Raw genomic sequence first — 26,780 nt, 5'->3', positions numbered from 1 at the left:
TCCTGTACACCCTGTGTAGTAAATATAAATGGGACAGTCTCTGGGATGCAGAGACTGAGACTAAGGGGGCCCTTTAGTGACCCTTTAACAGAATTAGCAAGTGTAAGCGCTACATGGGAATAAATGGTTATAATCTGTACCTAGCTATTATGATTTGTTTATGGAGTAGTTCATAATCCATACCTTTTAATGAGTCCAGAAATTGACAGTTCACATGCTGTACATTGTAATACGTGTTCAAGATGTGTGTCAAAGGAATCCCTCTCTGGCCAGTCCCTACACTACATATACTGTACAAAATGCCTAATACTTGATAACATTTTAGTGGTCAATGCTATGCTAATATGGGGTAGACAAACCGTTGAGGGAGAACGACAGGCTCAGGTCTAGTCACTGTGAAATAGAAATCAAGATATTACTGTAGCTGTGCTCAAATCCAAAATGCTTGCCTTTACTGCATATGCCTCATGAGGTGCTATAGGGGTGTGATCACATGTTAACACTATAAACTAAATTAACCCTATCCACACTGCTGAGAAAACCAGTGAAGTAATTAATCCCATATAAATTGTAATTCTTTTTTTTTTGTTTTATCTTTTGGACAGATGTCTCGTGCATGTGTTGAACTCAAGCACAGTAAAGTACTCCAAAATTCGTCCACTTCATCTTCGATTTCAAATGGACGTGTGCCGCCATGAGATGCGTTATGGTTGTCTTCAGGAGGACACTTGCAACTTTGCACATAGCCACGTAGAACTGTGTGTTTGGATGCTGCAGAAACAGTCAGGTACCTCCCACTTGCATTAATAACCCCATTTTCAACTTTCCTTATCCTTGCTACACAAGTTGCTTTTTTTTTTGGGGGGGGGGGGTTTATAGTGCAGCATGAATTTGGTTCAAAATAAGTGTGGTGGAAAATCTTTAAAGGGCATGTGACACTGAATTTAAATACGGTAATTGGAGAATGTGATGAGTGCAAGCCAACTACTTCCACTACAATGGAAACCCTCTCTGTAAGCTTTTTTTTTTCTTCAGTGCATACTGTATGTAGTCATGGCCTCTTTCCCCTGCATAGCTAGGAATATAAAAATAAAAAATGTTTTGAGTAGGATCTATTTGCCACATTGCTTTGGGCCATAAAATAGTTATGTATAGTGTTTTGTGGGTGTTTTTAAACTTTTTCCATCCAGGTCAAATGGTTACCTTCACAAATGCATGTCCATGCATCTAAAAGTGTTCATCAATATACATTAAATTGCAGTTTAACCCTCTTATTTAATTACTGTAATGCAGTCAGGCTGCTGCATATACAGTAATAAATAAACTGCTCTTCCATTTTTTAAGTGTTCTTGCATAGCAAGAGCACTTGCTGTTATCTCGCATATATATTATTATAGCCAAATTTACCACCCTAACTCCTCCCACAGTTTTTACACTACATAGACAAGTAATATACAGAAACGTGCGGATTGTTCCCGATTGGTGTGCTATTCCTTTGTGGAACGTTTCGCCGAATAGTTCACAAAATATCGACATTTTGGCGGCAAAATTTGTCCCATAGGAATGAATGGTGAAACTAGAGTGTGAGCTGACAAAAACTGAAAAATCAGGACATGATTTCTAAACTGCCACCACTCCCTCATTTTCAAGCCCACCTACACAAATCGTATATCAAAGCGTTCAGCTATCCCTGCTGCCACTACACATGTCTAATCCATAGACATTCATTGAAATTGCCATTTTAATATTTCGGAGACATACTATGCACCAAAATGTAGGCCTGGGTCTTCTGATTCTCACAATATTAAGCTCTTCGCTGTAGAAAGAATGACAAGTATTCAGGAGAGGCAAAATACTCTGGCCTGTGCTTAGAGCCTACATAAACATTGGTTTCCTGGCAATGCTGAGGGAAATTTTAGCTCCTCCCACAAAGCTCTGAGGTGCATTGTAGCTCCTCCCACACAGCTCTGAGGGGAATTGGCTCAGTTTATTGCCTCTGTGTAACTTCTGCATACTTTCAGCTATTAAAACTAGGGTTGTCCCGATACCACTTTTTTGAGACCGAGTACAAGTACCAATACATTTTTTCCCTAGTCGTCTTCCAGGACAGCCCTTGAGAGATGGAGTCTCCTCCCATCGATACAGGAAACACGTTACCAGCAGTTCAAAAGGCGGTCCCTCAGGTCCCTGGCCAGTCTTTTTGTTTCCTCCGTCGGAGGAACATGTTACTTTAAAAGGAACATATTTTTTTTTTTTGGACTCCTTCTCTCAGGGGCTCTCCTGAAGGGAATAGGGGGCACACAGGGGACTGGGTCTTTTCTGTATGTGCCCTGAGAGTCTCACCTTAATTCGTGTAAGGCACGGGTACCGTCCAGCTTGAGGAGCCGACCCGTTTTCCTTCCTCTTCCCGGTGCCGATGCAGGTCTGTGGCAGAATGGCGCGGTTCCCCCCCAGAACGACAGGATTCGAAAATTCGCGCCGTTCAGTGGGGACGGAGACACCGTTGCGTCACTTACGCCGGAACCGCGTCATAGCTGAGCGCCGAGACTTCCTGTTCCGGGTCTCCACGAGGCGCAGGGGGAAGAGAAAAAGCCACGCTGATCCTGCATATCCCGACCTGCCTCCAGCTGTAACGGACGAGCGGCGGGATCGGAGAAGGGACCGACCATGGAGGCGCAATCCCTATTCGCTCCGGAGGACGCAGGCACCAGCATTCCCCAGGTAGGCTGCCGGGCATGAACTCAGGGGGAACTACTAGGCATGTTTGGTGACTAGGTGTGCTCCATGGGGGGTCACATCCCAGGGGGACTGTTCCTTTGGTGGTGGTAGCACTGGTGTATCCCTCAGTGAGGGTAATTCCTTAGGAATTGTTTTCTTTTATTCTAGGTTAAAGATGCCACAAAGGAAGATAGATCTGGACGTAAAAAGTGTCCAAACTGTGGTAGCAAGTTGTCCTCTGGCTACTATAAATCTTTGTGTAAACAATGCATTGCAAAACTGTTAAAGTCTGAGGCAGATTCGCCAGTAGTTAAATTTCTGGGGTCTTTCAAAGAGGAAATGGCATCTACTTTTCAGTCCCTTAGAGATTTGATTGCAAATGTTAGCACAGTTGCTGCCACCAGTAGTTCTAATACTGCTTCTCCTTCTCCAAGTCCCACTATGCCTAGTTCAGGGGAGCCCCGTAGGGAAAGGGAGCATAGCCCCGAGTTAGCTAGAGCTGAAACCTCCGAAGCAGATTCAGATCAGGAGGAAAATCAGGTCGCAGCTAGAAGAGTGTCTAAATACAAACTGTCTGTTGAAGAAGTAGATGATTTGTTAGGTGCCATATATGGTACACTAGATATTGAGGAGGAGGAATCTCAGTTATCTAGACATGACACAATGTATGCTGCCTTAGGGAGGAAAAAAGACAGGGTTTTTCCCATCCATGAAGTCCTGTCTGACATGGTCCACAAAGAGTGGGCGGAGCCAGATAAAAAAACATTTTTTCCAAATTCCCTTAAAAGGAGGTTCCCCTTTGACGAGAACCCAGAGGCAGTCTGGAACAAGGTTCCTAAACTAGATGCACCACTATCTAAAGTATCCAAGCAGTCAGATCTGGCCTTCGAGGATATGGGGCATTTGAAGGACCCAATGGACAGGAAGACTGACATTGTCCTAAAAAGGGCCTGGGATGCCTCAATGGCAGGATTAAAACCTGCAATGGCGACTTCTTGTGTGGCCAAAAATCTGGAGTTCTGGCTATCCCAATTAGAAGAACATCTTAAGGATGGTACACCTAGGGAGGAACTTCTTAAAACCTTTCCTATGCTTTTTAAAGCAACAGGTTTTATTTCAGATGCAGCTACAGATGCGGTTAAATTTTCAGCCAAATCTGCAGCCCTCTCTGTGTCAGCACGAAGATCCTTATGGCTAAAAACCTGGGCTGGGGATACAGCATCAAAAACCAGGTTATGCAGTGTCCCATTCAATGGAGATCTTATTTTTGGTCCAGAATTGGATACCGTCCTAGAAAGGACGGCAGATAAGAAAGTCATTTCCCCCTAAAGAAAAATTTATTTCAGAAAATTCCTAGTGACAGTTACCCAGTCACTCAGAAAAGGCCAAGGCCTTACCTCTAATAGGAGACATGGTGGATCAAGAGGTATTGACACCAGTCCCTATTCACGAACAGGGGGAGGGTTTTTACTCTCGTATCTTTGTAGTCAAAAAGCCCTCAGGGAGGTTCAGACTAATCATGAACCTGCGACCCCTAAACCTCTCCATCCGTTACAAAAAATTTCGGATGGAGTCCATCTATTCGGTAAAGAATCTTCTGCAGAAAGAAGTATTCATGGCAACCCTGGATTTAAGGGACGCTTACCTTCATATCCCAATAAAGAAGGAATGCCAGAAATTTCTTCGGATGGCGATCCAGATAGACTCAAAAATCTATCATTTTCAATGCAGAGCTCTGCCCTTCGGGCTGTCGTCCTCTCCAAGGATATTTTCAAAAGTCCTAGGAGAAGCACTAGTCCCTCTGAGACTTCAGGCGGTATCAATTATACCATACCTGGACGACTTGCTCCTCACAGCCACCTCAGAGAGGCAACTCTGTCAAGATATAGATCTAACACCACGGAGTCTAAGAAATCTAGGTTGGATAATCAGCCTGGAGAAATCCAATGGGCCAGGTTCCACCAAAGAAGCCTACAAAGCTTTTTATTGGATCAGATAAAAACAAAGGATCTGGAGGATTTAGTGACAATCCCCGACAGGGTGAAACGTTCACTTTGGTGGTGGAAGGACAAAGAGAACCTGAACAAAGGGGTTCTCTGGGTCCCTCCTATCAGGTACATTTTGACCACAGATGCAAGCAACTGGGGCTGGGGAGCTCACCTCAATGCTCTTTGGGTACAAGGCAAGTGGACTCAAGAAGAAAGGAAGTCTTCCTCCAATTGGAAGGAACTAGTGGCAATCTTGAAGGCTTTACTTGCCTTTCAGGACAAGATACAAGGGCACCATCTCCAAGTCCGTTCGGACAATGTGACGGCAGTAGCTTACGTCAACAAGCAGGGAGGTACCAGGAGCTCTCGCTTAATGACAGTAGCAAGACAACTTTTCGAATGGGCAGAAGTTCATCTAATGTCCATCTCTGCAGTTCACCTGAGGGGAGAACAGAACAATACTGCAGATTTTTTGAGCCGACATTTAGTGTCGAATCAGGAATGGTCTCTTCACAAGGAAGCCTTCAGGATCATAACGAGTCAGTGGGGGTACCCAGACATAGACCTGTTCGCAACCAAGGTGAATGCCCAAGTTCAAAATTTTTGCTCTCTGCACCCAGGAGATCATCCTTGGGGAGTAGATGCACTACAAGTTCCGTGGACTTTCAATCTAGTTTATGCTTTTCCACCTTTACATCTCATTCCAAGAGTATTGTCAAAATTTCTAGTGGAAGAAACATCTCTAATTTTGGTGGCCCCTTTCTGGCCAAAGAGGCCGTGGTTCACGACAATACAAAATTTAACAGACCAACCACCACTGAGACTTCCCTACAGACAGGACCTCCTGTCACAAGGACCTCTCCTGCATCCCCAAATACCCATGCTAAAACTATCAGCGTGGTTACTGAGGAGGAAATTCTGAGGCAGAAAGGCCTGTCAGAAAAAGTAATCAAAACCCTGTTACAAAGTAGAAAACCAGTCACCAGGGCAATCTATGGAAAAACCTGGAAGAAATTAAATTCCTGGTTGTCAGAGCAGGGTGAATCGGAAAGGAGTATTAAAAACATACTACAATTCTTACAGGATGGTATAGACAAAGGGTTGTCCCTCAGTACTATTAAGGTCCAAATTGCAGCCTTAAGTGTTTTTCTTGAAAAGCGGTTACAAGAGGATCAGCTTATCTCTAGGTTTTGCAAAGCTGTTTCCAGGCAAAAGCCAGCCAAAACAAACACAACTCCCACATGGGACCTGGCGGTCGTTCTTAAAGCCTTTTTGGGTGCTCCATTTGAGCCCATCTCGGAGGCCTCTATTAAACTACTCACCTTGAAAACAGTGCTCTTAGTAGCAATTACCACAGCACGCAGAGTGAGTGAAATTCAGGCATTTTCAGTCAGGGAACCTTTCCTTCAAATTTTGGATGACAGAATTGTTCTGAAAACAGACCCTGGGTTCCTGCCAAAAATGACTTCAAATTTTCACAGGTCCCAAGATATTATTTTACCTTCTTTTTATCAGAACGCTTCTAATAGCAGGGAGAGACGATTTCATCTCCTTGATGTAAGAAGATGCATTCTACAATACTTAGAATCAACTAACCCCTTCAGATTAACAGATTCCCTTTTTGTTCTTTTCTCGGGTAAACATAAAGGTCAGAAAGCCTCAAAATCCACGATAGCTAGGTGGATTAGATTAGCTATTATAGAGAGTTATAGAATAGTGGGATTAGACACTCCAGGGGGTATTAAAGCTCACTCCACGAGGGCACTTGCAACATCTTGGGCAGAGAAAGCTGGTGCCACTCCGGAGCAGATTTGTAAGGCGGCAACCTGGTCAAGTGTTTCCACCTTTACAAATCACTACAGACTGGATCAAGCCTTTGGGAGGAAAATCCTCCAAGCTGTGGTCCCACCCTAGATCTGGTGAGTACTTTGGGATCCTCTCAAGGGCTGTCCTGGAAGACGACTAGGGAAAAATGGAGTTAGTACTCACCGGTAACTCCTTTTCCGGTAGTCTTTCAGGACAGCACGATCCCACCCTTTTATATCTATAGGTAATGCATTAAACGTATTAACCTGTTGTAGTTATATTTTGCAGTTCCATCCTTCGGTTCTTGGGGAAGACTGGCCAGGGACCTGAGGGACCGCCTTTTGAACTGCTGGTAACGTGTTTCCTGTGTCGATGGGAGGAGACTCCATCTCTCAAGGGCTGTCCTGGAAGACTACCGGAAAAGGAGTTACCGGTGAGTACTAACTCCATTTTTCAAGTACTCGCCGATACCGATTACCGATCCTTTTTTTTAATGTCCTGTTTTTTTACAGTGATTTTTTTTTTTTGTGTGTGTTTTTTAGGGGGGGGGGTTGTCGGTGTGTTTTTTTTTTTTCTTTTTTTATTAACATTTTATTTATTTTTAAAACAATATATTTATTGCAATTTTTTTTTTTTTTTAATCAGCCCTGTTGGGGTTCTTTGGAGAGATATCAGGGGTCTTAACAGACCTCTGACATCTCCCCTTTAAGACAGAGAAAGGGACTAAGGACACAGATTCCCCAGTCCCTTTCTCTGCAGCCTCAGCTGAAATGAATGGAGGGAAGCTCCTCTCCATTCATAAACTGAAGCATCGTAAACACAGGTTACGATGCTCAATTATATGAATTGACAGAGTCCGTGATCACTGACTCTGTTCATTCTAAAAAAGGTAGCTGCCGGGTTTAGCGGCTCCTACCTCCGCTCTCCATCCTGACAAATTGAGGGGGGAGAGAGGACAGCACGGAACATGGGGGGGAAAGGGAGGACAGCACGGAACATGGGGGGGAAAGGGAGGACAGCACGGAACATGGGGGGGGAAGGGAGGACAGCACGTAACATGGGGGGGGAAGGGAGGACAGCACGTAACATGGGGGGGAAAGGGAGGACAGCACAGAACATGGGGGGGAAAGGGAGGACAGCACAGAACATGGGGGGGAAAGGGAGGACAGCACGGAACATGGGGGGGGAAAGGGAGGACAGCACGGAACATGGGGGGGGAAAGGGAGGACAGCACGGAACACGGGGGGAAAGAGAGGACAGCACGGAACACGGGGGGGGGAAAGGGAGGACAGCAGGGAACATGGGGGGGGAAAGGGAGGACAGCACGGAACACGGGGGGGGAAAGAGAGGACAGCACGGAACACGGGGGGGGGGAAAGAGAGGACAGCACGGAACACGGGGGGGAAAGAGAGGACAGCACGGAACACGGGGGGGAAAGAGAGGACAGCACGGAACACGGGGGGAAAGAGAGGACAGCAGGGAACATGGGGGGGGAAAGGGAGGACAGCACGGAACACGGGGGGGAAAGAGAGGACAGCACGGAACACGGGGGGGAAAGAGAGGACAGCACGGAACACGGGGGGAAAGAGAGGACAGCAAGGAACACGGAACATAGGGGGGAAAGAGAGGACAGCACGGAACACGGGGGGAAAGAGGGGACAGCACGGAACACGGGGGGAAAGAGAGGACAGCACGGAACACGGGGGGAAAGAGAGGACAGCACGGAACACGGGGGGAAAGAGAGGACAGCACGGAACACGGGGGGAAAGAGAGGACAGCACGGAACACGGGGGGAAAGAGAGGACAGCACGGAACACGGGGGGAAAGAGAGGACAGCACGGAACATAGGGGGGAAAGAGAGGACAGCACGGAACACGGGGGAAAGAGAGGACAGCACGGAACACGGGGGATAGAGAGGACAGCACAGAGCACGGGGGAAAGATAGCATGGGGGGAGAAGACTTGCAACTCCACTGCCTGCCCAGGTATCGGCTGAGGAATCGGAGCATTTCCCCCGAGTACAAGTACTTGGGGAAATGCTTGTTATCGGTACCGATACTAGTATCGGTATCGGGACATCCCTAATTAAAACCATTCAACTTCTAAAATGTTCAGCTCTTTCAGCTAATGATGGGACTTCAACATTTTTCTACTGTTTATAACTTTTAAAATATTAAGCTTTTTAACACTTTTTTAAGTCAATGAGAGCATGCTTCAAATCCTTAATATCTTCTTCAGCTCCCAAAAGTTTCAGCTTCTTTATACTTTCACCTACAGACGCCAAACAAACTTTAAAATGTTCACACAATATCTGTCTGTATCTTTTCAGTTTGATATATTTTGCCGTTTATAAAAAAAAAATTGAAAAAATAAAAAGAATATTTTGAGATTTTTTTGGGGGGGAAAAAAATAAATTTTTTAAAAAAAATATATTTTTTGAAAAATAAAAAAACATTAAAACCATTCCTACTTTTCACACTTCAACTTTTTCTTACGGATTTACAGTTTCCACAGTTACTCTAGCCACTACAACCACACAACAGTTACTCAAGCCACTGCACGCAGTTTCTCCACCCACTCCAGTTGTAGACTACTGGTGGAGGCAAGAACACTTCACACAATTTCCCCAGAAATTGTAGCTTTTCTATTTTTTTATTTTTTTTGTTTCTTTTGGGAGGCTTCAAATTCCCTGTGCTGGCACCACTTGGAGAGAGACTGCTGCTGTCACATGAAAGCAGTGGTCTGAGTCTCCAGTAGTCCAACCTGTCTCCCTGCACACTTCTCCAATTTTCAGTGCTTTAGCTTCCTGAGAAGTGTTGTTTATTGTGGTTGCTATGGATTCCTGTGGCTAGATTCACAGCTAGATGTGAAATAGTTGCAGCTGTTCAGCCTTTACAGACCAAAGAGCAGCGGTCAGTGACATCATTCACCCAGGTAAGCTCTCTTATCTGAGATTATCTGGGGTGGCCTTCTAAAGTGGGGAGGCCGCAAGAAATGTGGATTGGTGAGTGTACCTTGCTGGGGTGATGGGCTAGGAAGAGATGGTGACACTTTGCTCTAATGCAGTGTTTCTCAATTCCAGTCCTCAGGCCCCCCCAACAGGTCAGGTTTTCAGGATTTCCCTCAGATGAAAAGGCTGTGGTGATTACTTAGGCAGTGAAACTGATCAAATCACCTGTGCAAAATAATGGAAATCCTGAAAACCTGACCTGTTGGGGGGGCCTGAGGACTGGAATTGAGAAACACTGCTCTAATGAAACAAAGACAAATCTCCTGCGCTCCGGTATTTTTTGGAAAAGTGTTTGAAGAGATGGTGAAACTCAATTACAACTCAATTAAAAGGTATCTTCCAAAGTCTTGCAGCCCTCCTCTGAATCGTTGGAATTCATAGAACTAAAAGACAAAAAGAGGAAACCGGAGGGCGCACCGACCTAGTGTGATACTGATTGGTAGATTTTATTAAAATAGTAAAAACAAATCATAATACTCACAAAGGGAGTGTTAAAAACAGGCCTTGAGTAACAATGCAGCAAAGAACCAATGCCATCGGCATAACACGATATTGTTTCGATCCGTGACAGTGGCTAGGGCTGACGCGTTTCAGGGGAGAACCCCTTTCCTCAGAGCTTGGTGGTCTGCAGTGCTTCCTCACCATGGGACTTGTCTCAATAAATACTAACTTAGGTAAGTGGAAAAAACACCCCTCCCACAAAGAAGGAGGTGCATAGCCGAGAACCCACGCACATGTCCACCACCCTTCCCTTCCCCTCCCTCCATGTCTATATCCGGCCATCAGTAATGTTATTACACCATCCAGAATGCACTAGACACAGCAATGTATACAGGAATGAAAATACAAATATATACCACAATATGACTGGCCTTTTCAGTAGGAGCACTCAGCAAGTTACTGGCTCCAGGTAAATGGTTACATCCAATCTGTTAGGTGCAAAAGTATAGTGGAGCGTCTCAGCGTCAGCACTTCCAATAAGGGGCTATATGCATGCCCACATGTGCCACACAAGCCCCACTTGCAGTGCTATGCCTACCTTTCCTATAGACGAGGTGGCCTGAAGTGGCTGCTGGACGTTGATGACGTCACGCGCATGCGCAGTGAAACACTGACTCGGCTGGAACGCACCTGGCTTCCTTCACGATGGGCGTGCGTTCCAGCAGCCACTTCAGGCCACCTCGTCTATAGGAAAGGTAGGCATAGCACTGCAAGTGGGGCTTGTGTGGCACATGTGGGCATGCATATAGCCCCTTATTGGAAGTGCTGACGCTGAGACGCTCCACTATACTTTTGCACCTAACAGATTGGATGTAACCATTTACCTGGAGCCAGTAACTTGCTGAGTGCTCCTACTGAAAAGGCCAGTCATATTGTGGTATATATTTGTATTTTCATTCCTGTATACATTGCTGTGTCTAGTGCATTCTGGATGGTGTAATAACATTACTGATGGCCGGATATAGACATGGAGGGAGGGGAAGGGAAGGGTGGTGGACATGTGGGTGGGTTCTCGGCTATGCACCTCCTTCTTTGTGGGAGGGGTGTTTTTTCCACTTACCTAAGTTAGTATTTATTGAGACAAGTCCCATGGTGAGGAAGCACTGCAGACCACCAAGCTCTGAGGAAAGGGGTTCTCCCCTGAAACGCGTCAGCCCTAGCCACGGTCACGGATCGAAACAATATCGTGTTATGCCGATGGTGTTGGTTCTTTGCTGCATTGTTACTCAAGGCCTGTTTTTAACACTCCCTTTGTGAGTATTATGATTTGTTTTTACTATTTTAATAAAATCTACCAATTAGTATCACACTAGGTCGGTGCGCCCTCCGGTTTCCTCTTTTTGTCACTTTGCTCTAATGGGCAGGTGACGGTGTCTATTTAGGGACTGATGTCAACGGTTGTTCTGTGTACGTCAAAGACAGGTCAGCAAAATCCTGTTGCGTTTAAAGGAGCACTGACCACGGCAATTCAGAGGCTGCATTTGACCTTTTCTTTTGATGCAGAATTTACCATTGAGTGTTTGAACTGCAGGCAAAGCAATTCAATCACAGCCCTTTTTGTTGTCTTTTACCATTTGAATGCAATTGCATGAAACCTTATATGGTTTAATGATAAGAGTTTGGTCCTTTTTAAAAGCCATAGATAATGGGTAACAAGTGAAGCCCTGCAGTCTCCCTTATTTGAAGAACCCCCCCCCCCCCCTCCTCCTTCTGATGAATTGGATCAAGATGAGTCACCTCATGCTTAAATTTCATCCAAGCTTAAACATACCAATGTTACCATTATTGGCACTGTATGATTTTTGTTTAGCATTGGACAGGCTTTTTGCCCTAAGCTCTTCTGCATGGTGTTCCTACAATTACCCAAGCTTTCTAACACCTTTCCAGTTAACTCCATCTTCGAGCCCTTCCTGTATATTGACTGTCCTCCTCCAAAATGTTTTGGTCAGCAGTTTTCTATTGGAGAGAACTTTATGTAAAATGGATGGTCCTTGTAGTAGACAGTTACTTTCCCTGTGGAGGATAATCCTATGCTCAAGGACCCAGTGGATAATGGGTTATATGCCCTATTTAAAGCCCTTATCTCCTTGGTAGCCCCTGTCATGCAACCTGTGGTTGCCTCTGACAGTTTGCCAGACCTTTACATTTTCTACTGTTTACTACCTTCATTTTTTTTTTAACCACTTGACAACTGGGCACTTAAACCTACTTAATAACCAGACCAATTTTCAGCTTTTGGTGCTCTCACGTTTTGAATGACAATAACTCAGTCATACAACACTGTAGCCAAATGACATTTTTGTCCTTTTTTTCCCGCAAATAGATCTTTGTTTTGGTGGTATTTGATCACCTCTTTTTTTTTTTTTTTTTTTTTCGCTATAAATGAAAATAGAACGAAAATTTTGTAAAAAAAAATGAATTTTTCTTCATTTCTATTATAAAATTTAGCAAAAAATAAAATTTTCTTCATAAATTTGGCCTAAAATGTATACTGGTACATATCTTTGGTAATAAAAAAAAAAAAATTGGGATATTATTTAGTCTGGGTGGAAGTTATAGGGTCTACAAGCTATGGTACCAATTACTGAAAATTACTGACAGCCTATCTCATTTCTTGAGACCCTAACAAGCCAGTAAAGTACAAATACCCCCCAAATGACCCCTTTTTGGAAAGTAGACATTCCAAGGTAGTTAGTAAGAGGCATAGTTAGTTTTTTGAAGTTGTCATTTTTTCCCACAATTCTTTGCAAAATTAAGATATTTTTTTTTTTCACACCATATTGTCATTATAACAGGTTATTTCTCTAACATGGCATGTATATTCCACAAATGACACCCCAAAATATGTTCTGCTGCTCCTCCTGAGTATGGCGATACCACATGTGTGAGACTTTTACACAACCTGGCCGCATACAGAGGCCCAACACTGAAGTAGCAACTTCTAGCATTCTAGAAGCATAAATTACACATCTAATCTCTCAACCACATATTACACTTTTGAAGGCCCTGAAGCACCAGGACAATGGAAACGCCCACAAAGTGACCCCATTTTGGAAAGCTAACACCCCAACGTATAATCTATGAGGCATAATGAGTCTTTTGAACGGTTTATTTTTTTCCAGATGTTTTTGAAAAATGTGGAAAAAAATAAAAACGCATTTTTTTTTTTTTACAGAAAGTTGTCCATTTATAGGATATTTCCAACACATAGCATGTACATAGAAAAAATTACACCCCAAAATATATTCTGCTGCTCCTCCTGAGTATGGCGATACCATGTGTGAGACTTTTACACAGCCTGGCCACATAGAGACCCAACATCCAAGAAGCACCATCAGGTGTTCTAGGGACATAAATTACACATCCAATTTCCTTACAATCTATCACATTTTTGAAGGCCCTTCATATTTCTAACACAGCATGTACATACCAAGAATTACACCCTAAAATACATTCTGCTGAGTAATGGGTAAAAAAAAAAAAGATTACCTGTGGTTTTAGTAGTGCAATTGTCCACAGAAGGAGAACCCTGATCCAGGCAGCAGGCAGAGACGTGATCACTGGTCAGCGACAGTGAATGGAATTGTCCAGGCAGCAGGCAGGAATATTGTCCATAGTCAGTACAGTGCCAGCAGTGCCTAAATATTCGTCCTGGTAGTAAGCAGGAACATGGTCCAAGTAGCAGGCCAGGAAAGAATGGGGACAGGGGTAGAGGCTTCTCCCACCCAAATCTCTTTGAAGCCTCCGGGCAACCAGACCCTAATCCGGGAATGAGAAAACGAAAAAATTTGTTTTTTCATCCAGAAAAACATTTCTGGACCCCCTTACATAAGTGAGACACCTGTGTTCCCACTAGTAATGCAGGGTAAAAGATCAATCCAAGGGGCAGGCAAAAAACGTGGTCAGACAGTCCAGGGTCAGTTCCAGAGCAGGCAGAGGTAGGTACAGTTTAGGGTTAGGCAAAAGAGTGGTCGTATAACAAGCCAGGGTCGGTTCCGGAGAAGGCAGAAGTATGTTTAGGGTTAGGCAAAAGAGTGGTCGTATAACAGGCCATGGTCAGTTCCGGAAAAGGCAGAGGTATGTACAGTTCAGTGCAATGTCATAAGGGGTGTGGGGGGAAATTGCAGGAAATGAGAATTGCGTTTACCATACGTCCCTAATGATGTAGAAACGTATGGTAACGGCGGAAACATGTACCAATACAATGGCCTGGTTGGGAAGGACAATCGGGACAGTAATACGTGGTGTCTCTTAGAATTCCTCTTCTGGAGCACACCCGGCACTTCTTCTGACTTCTGTAGCCTGATTCACGGGGGGGGGGGGGGGTTCTCAGGAAAGTGACGCTCGTGGATTCTGCTCACAGAATCAGAGCGAATATTTTCTGGTGGGTTTTCAAGGTACAAAAGGGCGGTGATTTCTTCTTGATAGTCCAGATATGATACGGGGTTCTCTGATGATTTTTTGTAGATAACATAGGAATTATAGAAGGCCAAACTAAAAAAAATAAATGGACACTTTCTTATACCAGTGGCGGGATTTTCTTGTGGGCAGGTAGGGTTCTATCATCTGGTCGTTGAAGTCCACTCCCCCCATGAACAAATTATAGTCATAGATCCATTCTGGTTTTTGGATTGGGCCGGTTCTTTTGGGGACTTCCACGTAGGTGTCGTTGTGGATTGATGTGAGCATGTGGACGTTCCGTTTGTCCCTCCACCTGGCAGCCAATATTTCCTGGTTCCTCAATGCTGCAGACTCCCCTCGTCTGAGCTTTTCATTCACCAGTTTTTGCGGGAAGCCTTTTCTATTGGGTCTTATTGTGCCACATGCTGGGGTATTCCTAAGGTAAAGACAGCGAAACAGGGGCAAGCTGGTGTAAAAATTATCCACATAAAGGTGGTATCCCTTTCCAAAGAGTGGATAGATCAGATCCCAGACGACTTTTCCGCTGACTCCCATATACTCTGGGAATTCAGGGGGATGCAGTTGGGAGTCCTTCCCTTCGTACACCATGAATGAGTAGATGTACCCTGTGGCTCTGTCGCATAGTTTATACATTTTGACCCCATATCGGGCCCTTTTGCTGGGGATGAACTGCTTGATGCCCAGCCTGCCTGAGAATTTGACAAGGGACTCATCCACGGATATGTTCTGTTCAGGGGTATATAATTGGGAAAATTGTTGAGAGAAAAAATTTAGGAGTGGCCGAATTTTATATAGTTTGTCAAAAGCAGGGTCATTTCGGGGAGGGCACTGGGCGTTGTCGTTAAAGTGGAGGAACCGCATAATTATTAAATATCGGGATCTTGGCATAAGGGAGGAGAAGAGTGGCATGTGGTGAATGGGTTTGGTGGACCAGTAGGAGTACAATTTTTTTTATTTTTTTTGAAAGTCCCATAGTAAAAGTTAGGCCTAAGAAAATGTTGAATTCCTCCACGGTTAGTTCTCTCCACTCAAAGGGGCGGGCATAACTGGAACCAGGGTTGCTTTTTATGTACTGCTGTGCGTAGAGATTGCACTGGGCCACAATGAAGGATAGCAAGTCTTCGGTGAAAAGTAAATTAAAAAAATTGAGCATGGAAAAATTTTCGGTGTTCACCTGGACACCTGGCTGGGCAGTGAAAGGGGGGATATTTGCTGCTCCGGAATTAGGGGGAAGCCACAGGGGGTTTTGAAGGCCATAGGGAAGGCTGGCATGGCCCCTATCCCTTTGGGGCTGAGATGACACCCTACTGGTGCCTGGCCTTTGTTGCAGTGGCACAGCGCTTGAGGTGGACGGCACAGCGCTTGAGGTGGACGGCACAGCGCTTGAGGTGGACGGCACAGCGCTTGAGGTGGACGGCACAGCGCTTGAGGTGGGCGGCACAGCGCTTGAGGTGGGCGGCCCTGCGCGTCTGGGAGTAGGCCGCTTCTCCACGCCAGCACCCTTTCTTTTCACTGGCACACGTTCCTCTTCAGATTCTGAATCAGACCCACGGTCTATAACGGGTTCATAGGCCGAATCCGAATCGGACTCCCCGCTGCTCTCATCGCTCATGGCTATTAGACACTGGTAGGCCTGCTCACCGGTAAAGAATTTTTTTGCCATACTGGTGGCTGGTGAGGCTGCACTGCAGAGCACTGTGGTGGCACTGGTGGACACAGTTGGGCACAGGCGGCACTTATGTTCTCTGTAGTGGCACTGGTGGGCACAGGCGGCACAGGGGGCTCTGGTGTGCACTGATTAGCAGAACAGGCAGCACTGGTGGGCACAGGCGGCACTGGTGGGCACAGGCGGCACTGCAGTGGTGCAGATAAGGACTGATGGGCACAGGTGGCACTGTTGTGGCACTGGTACGGCACTGTTGCGGCTCTGGTGACACTGGTGCGCACAGATGTGGCACTGTTGGGCACAGATGTGGCACTGTTGGGCACAGATGTGGCACTGTTGGGCACAGATGTGGCACTATGGGCACTTCTGGGCAAGGGTAAGGTATCACAAAACTCAGTTTATCTCCTCTTCTCTCCCGCTGATACTGTGTGAGGAGAGGAGATGAACTTTCCCTGACCTGCTGTGTTTACATTGTGATCGCGCCGTCATTGGACGGCGCGATCACATGGTAAAAGGCCGCTGTCATTGGCCAGTTACTCCGATTTGTGTTGCGGGGGGTCTCGTAGACCCGGCGCGCACAAAATTTCCTGAGTGCGCGCCCGAGGCGGTGCGCAATAACGATTCTTCTGGGGGACGTTGCATAACGTCCACCCAGAATTAAGCAACCACCTTGCCACCGTTGTATGACGGCGGCTGGTTGCTAAGTGGTTAAATCTAATTACTTTTTCTCTTATCGTCCATGGACAGACACAGCTCCTTAAATCTTGACAAGTGGGTTATGTTCCCTGTTTACAGGAGAGGACTAGGCAGAAACATGTTAGATAATTAAATACATGTTACATTAACAGAGTTGAACAGCCCCACCCAGGGGGCGGTCCCTCCAGACATAACCCTCCTCACTGCAGCATGCAGCCTCAGTTTCGTTCTGCCTAGCTAAGAGAAGGACGTATGGCTCCCTTTGGGCCCAGCACCCTGAGGAGAAATTGTATTTTACTTTTTCTTGAAGAATCTTCTTTCAACTGTCGGCTGAGAGACAGGCTGGATATATAGATCCTTGTAGTCTACTCAGTCCGACCAGCAAGCGTGGGCACACCTTTGCAAAGAGGCTGGGTCTGCCACGCCATACCCCATGACTCCTGGGGTGGCCGGTGAGCTTTGCTCCGAGGTCCACATATGACTAAGCTGTGGTGTTGTCTCGCTCACAGTGGATCGGGCCGACAGCTACCTCCATTGCGGTTGTTCTGTCATGAATGCTTCAGCGAGTCCTCGCTCGGACAGGTTAGTACAGTCCCTCCTGCTTCGGTGGGTTGGTACGGCTGGGCATTCCTGGGGTTTGGGGGTCCTCTTCTCCTCCCTTCCCTGCTCCTTTTCCCTTGCTGCATTGCTAACATTGCCGCTGTCAGGGGGAGGGGGCCTTCCTGAGGGGACTGTGTTATCTGGCCTGTGTTTTTTTTTCATTGTTAAGCCCTGTGATGAGCACAGATGTTTGATTACCCTGTATTATACAGCGAGTAGTTAGACGCTGACTGATTGGTGATCCTTACCCACCTGTAATGGTTTTGTATGGTCATTATATCTCATATGCTCATTGCAATGTATCTGTGTCTTATCCTTAAAAAAAAACAAAAAAAAACCCTAGGAGGCTTTTCCTGTTTAAACGCAGCATTTTGCCGCCATTTGGCACACAGATCCCTGCAGATGCCGCACAGTTACCTGACAGTTCTTTTCCTCTCACACGCTGTGTGCTGAGAGCGGACAGCAGCGCTGGGCAGTCTCCTCCTGAGGTGAGTCCCCTGGTTACCCCTGGTCAGCGCAGCAAGTGAATAAGGCTCTAGGAGCTTTTGTTTATTTGTAAGGACAGGTGTGCATATTATAATACACAGTATGTAAATATTATTAATATCTGGAGTCAGTATCTGGGTCCTTCCCCACATGCTGGTGGTGGCAGCAGGTGTTGGCACCTAGGATTCCCACAGAGGTTTTATTGTTAGTCCTTGGACACGTTTGTGCCAGGGTGGGGGTGAACTGTGGACGGGCAGTAAAAGAGTGCCCCCTTCCCCCGTTATCCCCTGGGGAATGCTCTGTTATGGAGCCATGGCCCAGGTACCTGGGTTGTAATAAAAAAAACACAGGCGAAGGCATTTATGGGTGCGCTTTTTTCTGCTTGCATCGTCGCTCCCTGTGTCTGCGTGGGTTTCCTCCTGGTACTCCGGTTTCCTCCAAAGGCATGTGTGCATACACCTACATAATATACATACACACTATGTGTGTGTATTATTTAGGGACAACCCTCCCAGGGCGTCAAAGGGCCATCTGGGGGACTAATCCGTTCCTGGGTGCATAAGCCGATCACGCCGCCACCCAAATCCTGCCAATGTATGTAGCCTTCCCTCCCTGTCTCTAGGTGGGAGAGGTGGCTTGCAGGTTCACAATTCTGTGAAACCTCCCTGCTCTCCGACCAGTGGGTCTGCGAGGTGATCTCTTTGGAGTACTAGATAGGGTTTCCTCCTATCCACAGAACAAAGTTCTTTCCTCGTGTCTTCCTCTCCCGGCCCGTCGGTCTGCCTTGGGCAGTGTGGGATTTGCTAAGCTGCGGGGTAATTTTACCTTTCCTGCAGGACGAGAGGTTTGGGGTTTTCTATGGGCCTTAGGCCCTAAATACCTTTTGTGAACGTCGGGTAGTTCCGCATGGAATCCATTTGTTCGGTGGTAGCTGCGCTCCATCCGGGGGACGTCCTGGCGTCCTCGGACATTAGGGATGCATACATGCATGTCCCGTTTTGCGCATGTGAGTGTTTTTTTCTGTGCTTCGTGATGAGAGAAGGTCTCTGTCAGCCTGTGGCCCTCCCTTTTGATCTGGCGTCGGCACCATGGGTTTTCAGCTAGGAGCTCGCACTTATCTTAACTTTGTTGGGACAGTGAGGCTGTGTTATTCCCATTCAGACTCTTCGGTCCGGGAGGTTGTTTCTTCCTTCCAGTGGTCGGTGTTTACGACGGATGCCAGCTCACGGGTTGTGAACCTGGGGGGGTTCACAAACCTGGGGGGTCCAGTCGGACCTGAGTCTCTGGACTTGCGTGGACCTACGGCCACACCTCCCTGAATGTGTCTGGTCTCGGTAGCTACCCAGGGAATACCAGGTGCTGCCCAGGGAATACCAAGTACTGTCTACTGTTCATATTTTAGGCGATCAGGCTATGCTTCTCCTCGTGGCCGATCTGGTTCCAGCCAGACAACTCCATGGCCGTGGCTTCGCTCTACCATCAGGTATACCAGCAGGCGGACTACTGGAGTCGCCAGATACTGGACCAGGGCGACTGGTCTTTGTGTTTGGGGTGTTTCGGCTCCCTTGCAGGAGGTGAGCCTCGCAGGGCATGGATCTCCTGGCCGCTCGTCTCCGCCGCAAGGGTGTCTAAGTTAGTGGCCAAGTCTAGTGAACTGGTACAGACGCGTCAGTCGCGCTGGTGGCCCTGTGGGGTCTGTATCGGCGACTTTTTGCGGTTCCTCAATGGTGGTTGCTTCCTCAGCTGCTCCACAGAGTGGAGGCTGAGGAGATCCTGATGATTCTAATCGCTCCAGATTGACCTCAGCGTCCTTGGTACGCCGATATCGGGCGCCTGGTAGCGGAGGTACCCTGGCGGTTGCCAGGGCAGGAGGTCACTCTGTCTCGAGGTCCCATACCTTCTCCTATTGTACAGTCACTGACTTGCTCAACATGGTTATTGGAAGCCAGACTTTAGGTGACCGGGGTCTGTCTGACTCGGTCATCTCAACAATGCTGAGGGCACCGTAGTCTTCTTAGGGAGGATCTACCGTCGCACCTGGCAGACCTACATCTCTTGGTGCGAAGGGCTGGAGTGACGTACTCGGTGTCAAGGGTCCTGCTGTTTTTAAAGCTTGGAGTGGATCTAAAAATAGCTTAAAGCACCGTTTGGGGGCAGATTTCAGCCTTGGTTGTGTTTTTTCAGTGGCTTTTTTGCAGGCCGTTCCCTGGTGGGCCCCTTTTTGTGTGCAGGGGGTTTGTCGTATACTTTCCCCTCTTGGCCCATCTCTTCCCCCATGAGTTTTTTTGACTCTGGTGCTCTCAGTTCTTCAGGAACCTACCTTTTGGAAACATCAGAGAGATTTTCTCTTGACGCTATCTCAGAAGGTGGCCCCTTTAGTGGCCTTTACCTCTGTTAGAGGGGTTTCTGAGTTGGCGGTCTTGTCTTGCAAGCCGCCATGCTTGATCCTCCATAAGGATTAGGTGATGGTGCGCCCGCGACCTTCCCTTCTTCCAAAGGAGGTTTCGGCCTTTCATACTTTAGGCGTGGTACGCGCTTTGCGGGTGTACCAGCCTACTACGGCTCAGTTTTGGAGTTCTGACTCTTTTGTGTCGACCACCATTTCTCTGTGGATCAGGCAGGCCTATGCTCTTAAGGGGCGGGCCCCCCTTTTCGGTCACGGCACTTTCGACCAGGGCAATTGGTGCTTCCTGGGTTTTTTTTCCCCTTCATCATGCGTCGGTCTCACAGGTGTGCAAGGTGGCGACTTGCTCGTCTGTTCACGCTTTTTCCAGAACTTACATGGTTGCTGTGAGTGCATCTTATGATGCTTTTTTCAGGCCGCTAGTTTTTGCCAGCGGCTGTTTAAGTTGCTCCTCCTCCATTGAGGAGCTCTGCTTGTTTTGGGGTGAAGTTAAAATTGGTTTTACTGATATATTTCCCGCCCCTCGTTTTTGACACTGCTTGGGGATGTCCCACTTGTCAAGATTTCAGGAGCTGTGTCCGTCCATGGTTGATGAGAGAAAATTGTATTTTTTGTACTCACCGTAAATTCCTTTTCTCTGAGTCCATGGACAGACTCAGCACCCACCCCTCCTTGTTATGTTTGTACTGCTTGTTACGAACTGAGGCTGCAGTGAGGAGGGTTATGTCTGGAAGGACCGCCCCCTGGGCGGGGCTGTTCAACTCTGTTAATGTAACATGTATTTAATGATCTAACATGTTTCTGCCTAGTCCTCTCCTGTAAACAGGGAACATATCCCACTTGTCAAGATTTAAGGAGCTGTGTCCGTCCATGGACTCAGAGAAAAGGATTTTACGGTGAGTACAAAAATACAATTTTTTCTTTATCGTACATCACGGGACACAGAGCAACCATAATAAGGACTATATTGGTTATACGCCACCTACTGGTGGATGAACACTGGCAGATAGTCAAACAGGAAGTCCACCCCTATATAACCCCGCCTACACACTAAGGACCTCAGTTTTTTTGCTAGTGTCTGGAAGGTGGAATGCACACTGTTGATACATGTGCTCTTGGAGCATACTTGAAGGTCTGGACGGTTCTATTTAGAATCATGGACTTCGGATCCATTTAAAAAAAACATCAGCCAAAATGGTTGGTACCCGAGCCTCTTTGGAAGGTGAGAAGATTCCTCAAGGTTTTGCCTGTAATGCAGCCTTATGGCGATGGACCCTGCGTAATAAAGCCCTGTGCAGTGTTTGTTCTGACCAAGGTGCTTTCCTGCAGGGTGCTATACAGGTCCAGAAAAAAGGGGAATATTTGGGACTTTAGATGAGACGCCTCCATCCCTAATTGCTATGCAAAAAAATATAGTGGGGAGGGTGGGTCTTTGAATGAGGTGCGTGGGGTAGAGCCAGACAAATCCATATGTATATGTAAATAATTATATTTATTATTGGACCAAAATAGGGCATGGATCATTTCATATAAATGCATAATAGCACATAGGCATATAAAATACAAAATAACATGCATATTGTGAATTATAACCAACATAACAGACTAAAAATTGTACATCACAGTCCCCCAAATGGAGTAGACATTGACATTATAAAAGGGTTGGTAAAGCAATAAAATCATCTAGAATCATAAATATGAAGTGGATGCATCAAAATAAGCTCAACAAGGTTCATGGACTTCTATCCACTCATCAGGAGCAAGTGCATCGATATACTAAAAGGGGGCTTATGTTGATGCATCCACTTCATATTTATGATTCTAGATGGTTTTATTGCTTTACCAACCCTGATCTAATGTCAATGTCTACTCCATTTGGGGGACTGTGATGTGCAATATTTATTTTCTGTGTCATGTTTGTTATAATTCACAATATGTATGTATGTTTTGTATTGTATATGCCAATGTGCTATTATGCATTTATTTGGCTTGATCCATGCCCTATTTTGGTCTAATAACAAATATAATTATTTACATATACATATGGATTTGTCTGGCTCTACCCCACACACCTCGTTTAAAGTCCCCCCCTCCCCCCCTATACTTGGTCCAGGGGAGTGGACTCCACATTAAGGGGGATTCAGTCCCTGAAGGTTTTTTTATGACAGCTTGCCGTGGTGGGGGAAGATTGGACTCCTGTTATGTTCAGAGTCCTGCAGGAGTAATGGTAAGTTGCAGTTTCTGACTGTCTGGTTCTACTAGTGTCCTCTAGGGCAGTGTGCTGTTTAATCATTCTGTGTGCTACTTGGTTGCCTGGGCTGCTGTTTCTCCTGCAGCCACTAGAGGGCACAGACTCACTCAGTATGGCCTATTTATATTGGTAGGAAGTGGAAGAGCAGTTATGTTGCCATGAGGTCGACCGCTTCAGCAGGGCCTCTTGAGACATAACACCAGCCCATGAATACTAGAGAAGTGCGAGTACTTATTGTGGGACAACTGTGTGGCCAGACAAGTTATGATTATAATTAAAATATACACAGTAATGGCGCATGCTGCAGTTAGAAGATATAATACATGTCAAGTAAAAAGTCCTTTGAGCACCAGGCTCTGAAGTGAGATGACAGTCTGTAGGATCTGGGCAGCCTTGTGCAGGGAGCTGAAGCCAAACTCCAAACATGTAACAGAAAGAAAACAACAGGCGCCACTTAGAAAAGACTGTAAACTTTTAATGTATAAACGGCATCAAGTTACTCACATAGAAGTTACTGTATGGGCTTGAGAAAGGTGCGCGCTGTGATCCCCCAGAACTCACAGTGCTAGCACTGAAACACGTTGCATTCTGGGTCCTGTGACGTCATCCCCCCCCCCCCTCTGCCCGCCGTTGTGTCCCAGCGTGCGCTTCAGCCCTCTATCTAGCTGCCGCACAGTTTACCTGGAAACTTCCTGTTTGGGAAAACAAGCACCTGCATTCATCTCTGCAACACACAGCAGCTGCTACAAGTGGACTTCACCAACACGGCCGAGAGACTGACTGTCCTATGGACCCCATCTTTATGCCTAAATACAGTAACTTCTATGTGAGTAACTTGATGCTGTTTATACATTAAAAGTTTACAGTCTTTTCTAAGTGGCGCCTGTTGTTGTTTTCTTTAAGTTATGATTATAAACTGCTTACTTCTTAATCCAGGGGGCCTGTACAACTGTAAGTCGATACACCTCTAGCAGTGCACTTTAAAGTGTTGGGTCTCCAGAATATTGTGCATTTGGCACAAAAATTGTATAGGGGCTGGTGCAGTTGAACAGATGCATACTTGCAAACTTTGGAATAATGTGCATTTGGTCTGCAGGAGCTTACTTTTAGGCTGAAGCAGGAAAAGGCTGCATGACATGCATATGTGCTAGACTAGTAAAAACTAGCATGGGGCCAAGTACAGTTGGGGAGGTACAGCATAGTATAAATGCTTGCAAGCTTGTTGCCTAAACACATGCTTGAATCAACGCATGCTTTTGCATAGATACATACATGTGGCATAAGCACATGTTTGGAAAAACATAAGCATCGATGCACTTGAAGGAGTTGTGTCTCCAGAATAGCATGCATTGGGTCTGCAGTTTTTGGCTCCCCTTTCACACTGGTGCGTCTTGAAAGTCGCGTATTTTGGCCACAAACTTGATGCGATTTTGCAGCGACGTGAAACATTGCCTGTGTAATCTTGGGGTCTATGGACCTCAAGTCACGCCAAGTCAAGCCAAGGGGCTGCTTTGAGGTCGCTGCGACTTAAAGACGCACGGATGTTTAGGGTACTCATTGGAAATCATGGGGTACAACGTCAGGCAACATTGCAGTCCCAAGTTGTAGGACAGGTCGCACAGGTGTGGAGAGGCCTTAGGCTGTTGAAGCAGCATAGAGGCTGCCTTGGATGCCTATGTACTTGTCTAATCCTAACTTTAACTAGTTGAGCAGGTGCCGCATAGTATACATGCTTGCTTACTTGCATTGAACAGAAGGCTGTATAGGCACATGTTTGCAGAGGGCCGTGGCCCCAGCGCCAGACAAGCAGACGGCGACGCCCAGCATGCAGCCCCCCAGGGCTGGCTGCGACGACATATTTGCTTGGACGCGTGTTGCGTAGACGCTGGTTTTTATAACCATATGTTTGTATAGACGTGTGGGCATAAGTGTGTATGCATGTTGCATAGATATACGTGTTTGCATAAACACATGGTGCATAGACACATGTTTGCATAGATGCGTGTTGCGTAATATATGCTGCATAAACACATTTCATAAACGCATGCTTGCTTATTCCATAACTGCATGTCTCGATCTGCACATATTGCGTAAGTGCGTGTTTAGGCAAAACACTAAAGCGAGTGTCCTTGCAAACGCATATTTCCTTAAAGCACGTGCATGCTTTCATATTCGCATGCCTCCATAAATGCATATTGCTTAAACGCATGCTGGCGTGTTTTCATTTGTACTGCATACGTATATGCTTAGTTTGAACTGCATACTTTGGTGCTTATTTTCCTAGGACTGCATACATATCTATTTTTTTGCCTAGGACTATATACGCATGTGTTTGTCTAGGGATACATACATAGATTTGCGCTTATTTCCCTTCGGATACATACAGTGGGAAGAACAAGTATTTGATACACTGCCAATTTTTGCAGGTTTTCCTACTTGCAAAGCATGTAGGTCTGTAATTTTTTCTATAGGTACTCTTCAACTGTAAGACGGAATCTAAAACAAAAATCCAGTAAAAATCGTATGTATGATTTTTTTTAAGTAATTAATTTGCATTTTATTGCATAAGTATTTGATACATCAGAAAAGCAGAACTTAATATTTGGTACAGAAACCTTTGTTTGCAATTACAGAGAAAATGTTTCCTGTAGGTCTTGACCAGGTTTGCACACACTGCAGCAGGGATTTTGGCCCACTCCTCTATATAGAGCTTCTCCAGATCCTTCAGGTTTTGGGTCTGTCGCTGGGCAATACGGATTTTCTATTTGGGTCAGATCTGGAGACTGGCTAGGCCACTCCAGGACCTTGAGATGCTTCTTACAGAGCCACTCCTTGGTTGCCCTGGCTGTGTGTTTTGGGTCGTTGTCATGCTGGAAGACCCAACCAAGACCCATCTTCAATGTTCTTACTGAAGGAAGGAGGTTGTTGGCCAAGATCTTGCGATACATGGCCCCATCCATCCTCCCCTTAATAGGGTGCAGTTGTCCTGTCCCCTTTGCAGAAAAGCATCCACAAAGACTGATGTTTCCACCTACATGCTTCACGGTTGGGATGGTGTTCTTAACTACTTGCCGTCGCCGCACCGTCATAATACGTCCACAAGGTGGCTCTCCTAGGCGAGATCACGTATTATGACGTCCTACCCTTTAGCCGCCACTAGGGGCGCACGCGCGCCGCCGGAGGCGCGCGCACGCGCCCCCCGCTCGCCCCCGACTCCCGTGCGTGTGCCCGGCGGGCGCGATCGCCGCCGGGCACACGCGATCGCTCGGTACAGAGCGGGGAACGGGAGCTGTGTGTGTAAACACACAGCTCTCGTTCCTGTCAGCAGGGGAAATGCTTTTCTTCGGTTCATACACTGTATGAACCGAGGATCAGTGTTTCCCCTAGTGAGGCCACCCCCCCCCCACAGTAAGAACACACCCAGGCATACTTAACCCCTTCCCCGCCCCCTAGTGTTAACCCCTTCACTGCCAGTGGCATTTTTATAGTAATCTAATGCATTTTTATAGCACTGATCGCTATAAAAATGCCAATGGTCCCAAAAATGTGTCAAAAATGTCCGAAGTGTCCGCCATAATGTCGCAATACCAAAAAAAAAAAATCGCTGATCGCCGCCATTACTAGTAAAAAAAATATTAATAAAAATGCCATAAAAATACCCCCTATTTTGTAAACGCTATAACTTTTGCGCAAACCAATCAATAAACGCTTATTGCGATTTTTTTTTACGAAAAATATGTAGAAGAATACGTATCGGCCTAAACTGAGGAAAAAAAATGTTTTTTTATATATTTTTGGGGGATATTTATTACAGCAAAAAGTAAAAAATATTCATTTTTTTCAAAATTGTCGTTCTATTTTTGTTTATAGCGCAAAAAATAAAAACCGCAGAGGTGATCAAATACCACCAAAAGAAAGCTCTATTTGTGGGAAAAAAAGGACGCCAATTTTGTTTGGGAGCCACGTCGCACGACCGCGCAATTGTCTGTTAAAGCGACGCAGTCCCGAATCGCAAAAAGTACTCTGGTCTTTGGGCAGCAATATGGTCCGGGGGGTAAGTGGTTAAGGTTGTACTGATCCTTCTTTCTCCAAACACGGCAAGTGGAGTTCAGACCAAAAAGCTCTATTTCTCTTTCATTCATGGATAGACACAGCTCCTTTATTCTTGACAGTAGGTTTATATGCCTTCTATCAGGAGAGGACTAGGCAGACATGTTAAACAGTTAAAAACAT

The 26,780-nt window shown here is 46.1% G+C and overlaps 1 protein-coding gene across 2 annotated transcripts in view; it reads left to right on the top strand.

Annotated features, from left to right (window-relative positions):
* ZC3H7B (zinc finger CCCH-type containing 7B) overlaps nt 1-26,780 on the top strand; it is a 418,789-nt gene that overhangs the window by 253,302 nt on the left and 138,707 nt on the right. For both annotated transcript variants that reach the window (XM_040359565.1, XM_040359564.1), the window contains exon 16: nt 606-787. In XM_040359565.1, coding sequence (XP_040215499.1) covers nt 606-787 — 182 coding nt within the window. The remainder of the gene's footprint in view (nt 1-605; nt 788-26,780) is intronic.

The sequence above is a fragment of the Rana temporaria genome, chromosome 7 (assembly GCF_905171775.1).
Source record: "Rana temporaria chromosome 7, aRanTem1.1, whole genome shotgun sequence".
Classification (NCBI taxonomy): Eukaryota; Metazoa; Chordata; class Amphibia; order Anura; family Ranidae; genus Rana; species Rana temporaria.
Note: the sequence above shows the minus strand (reverse complement) of the source record. Positions and strands in the feature narration are given on the sequence as shown.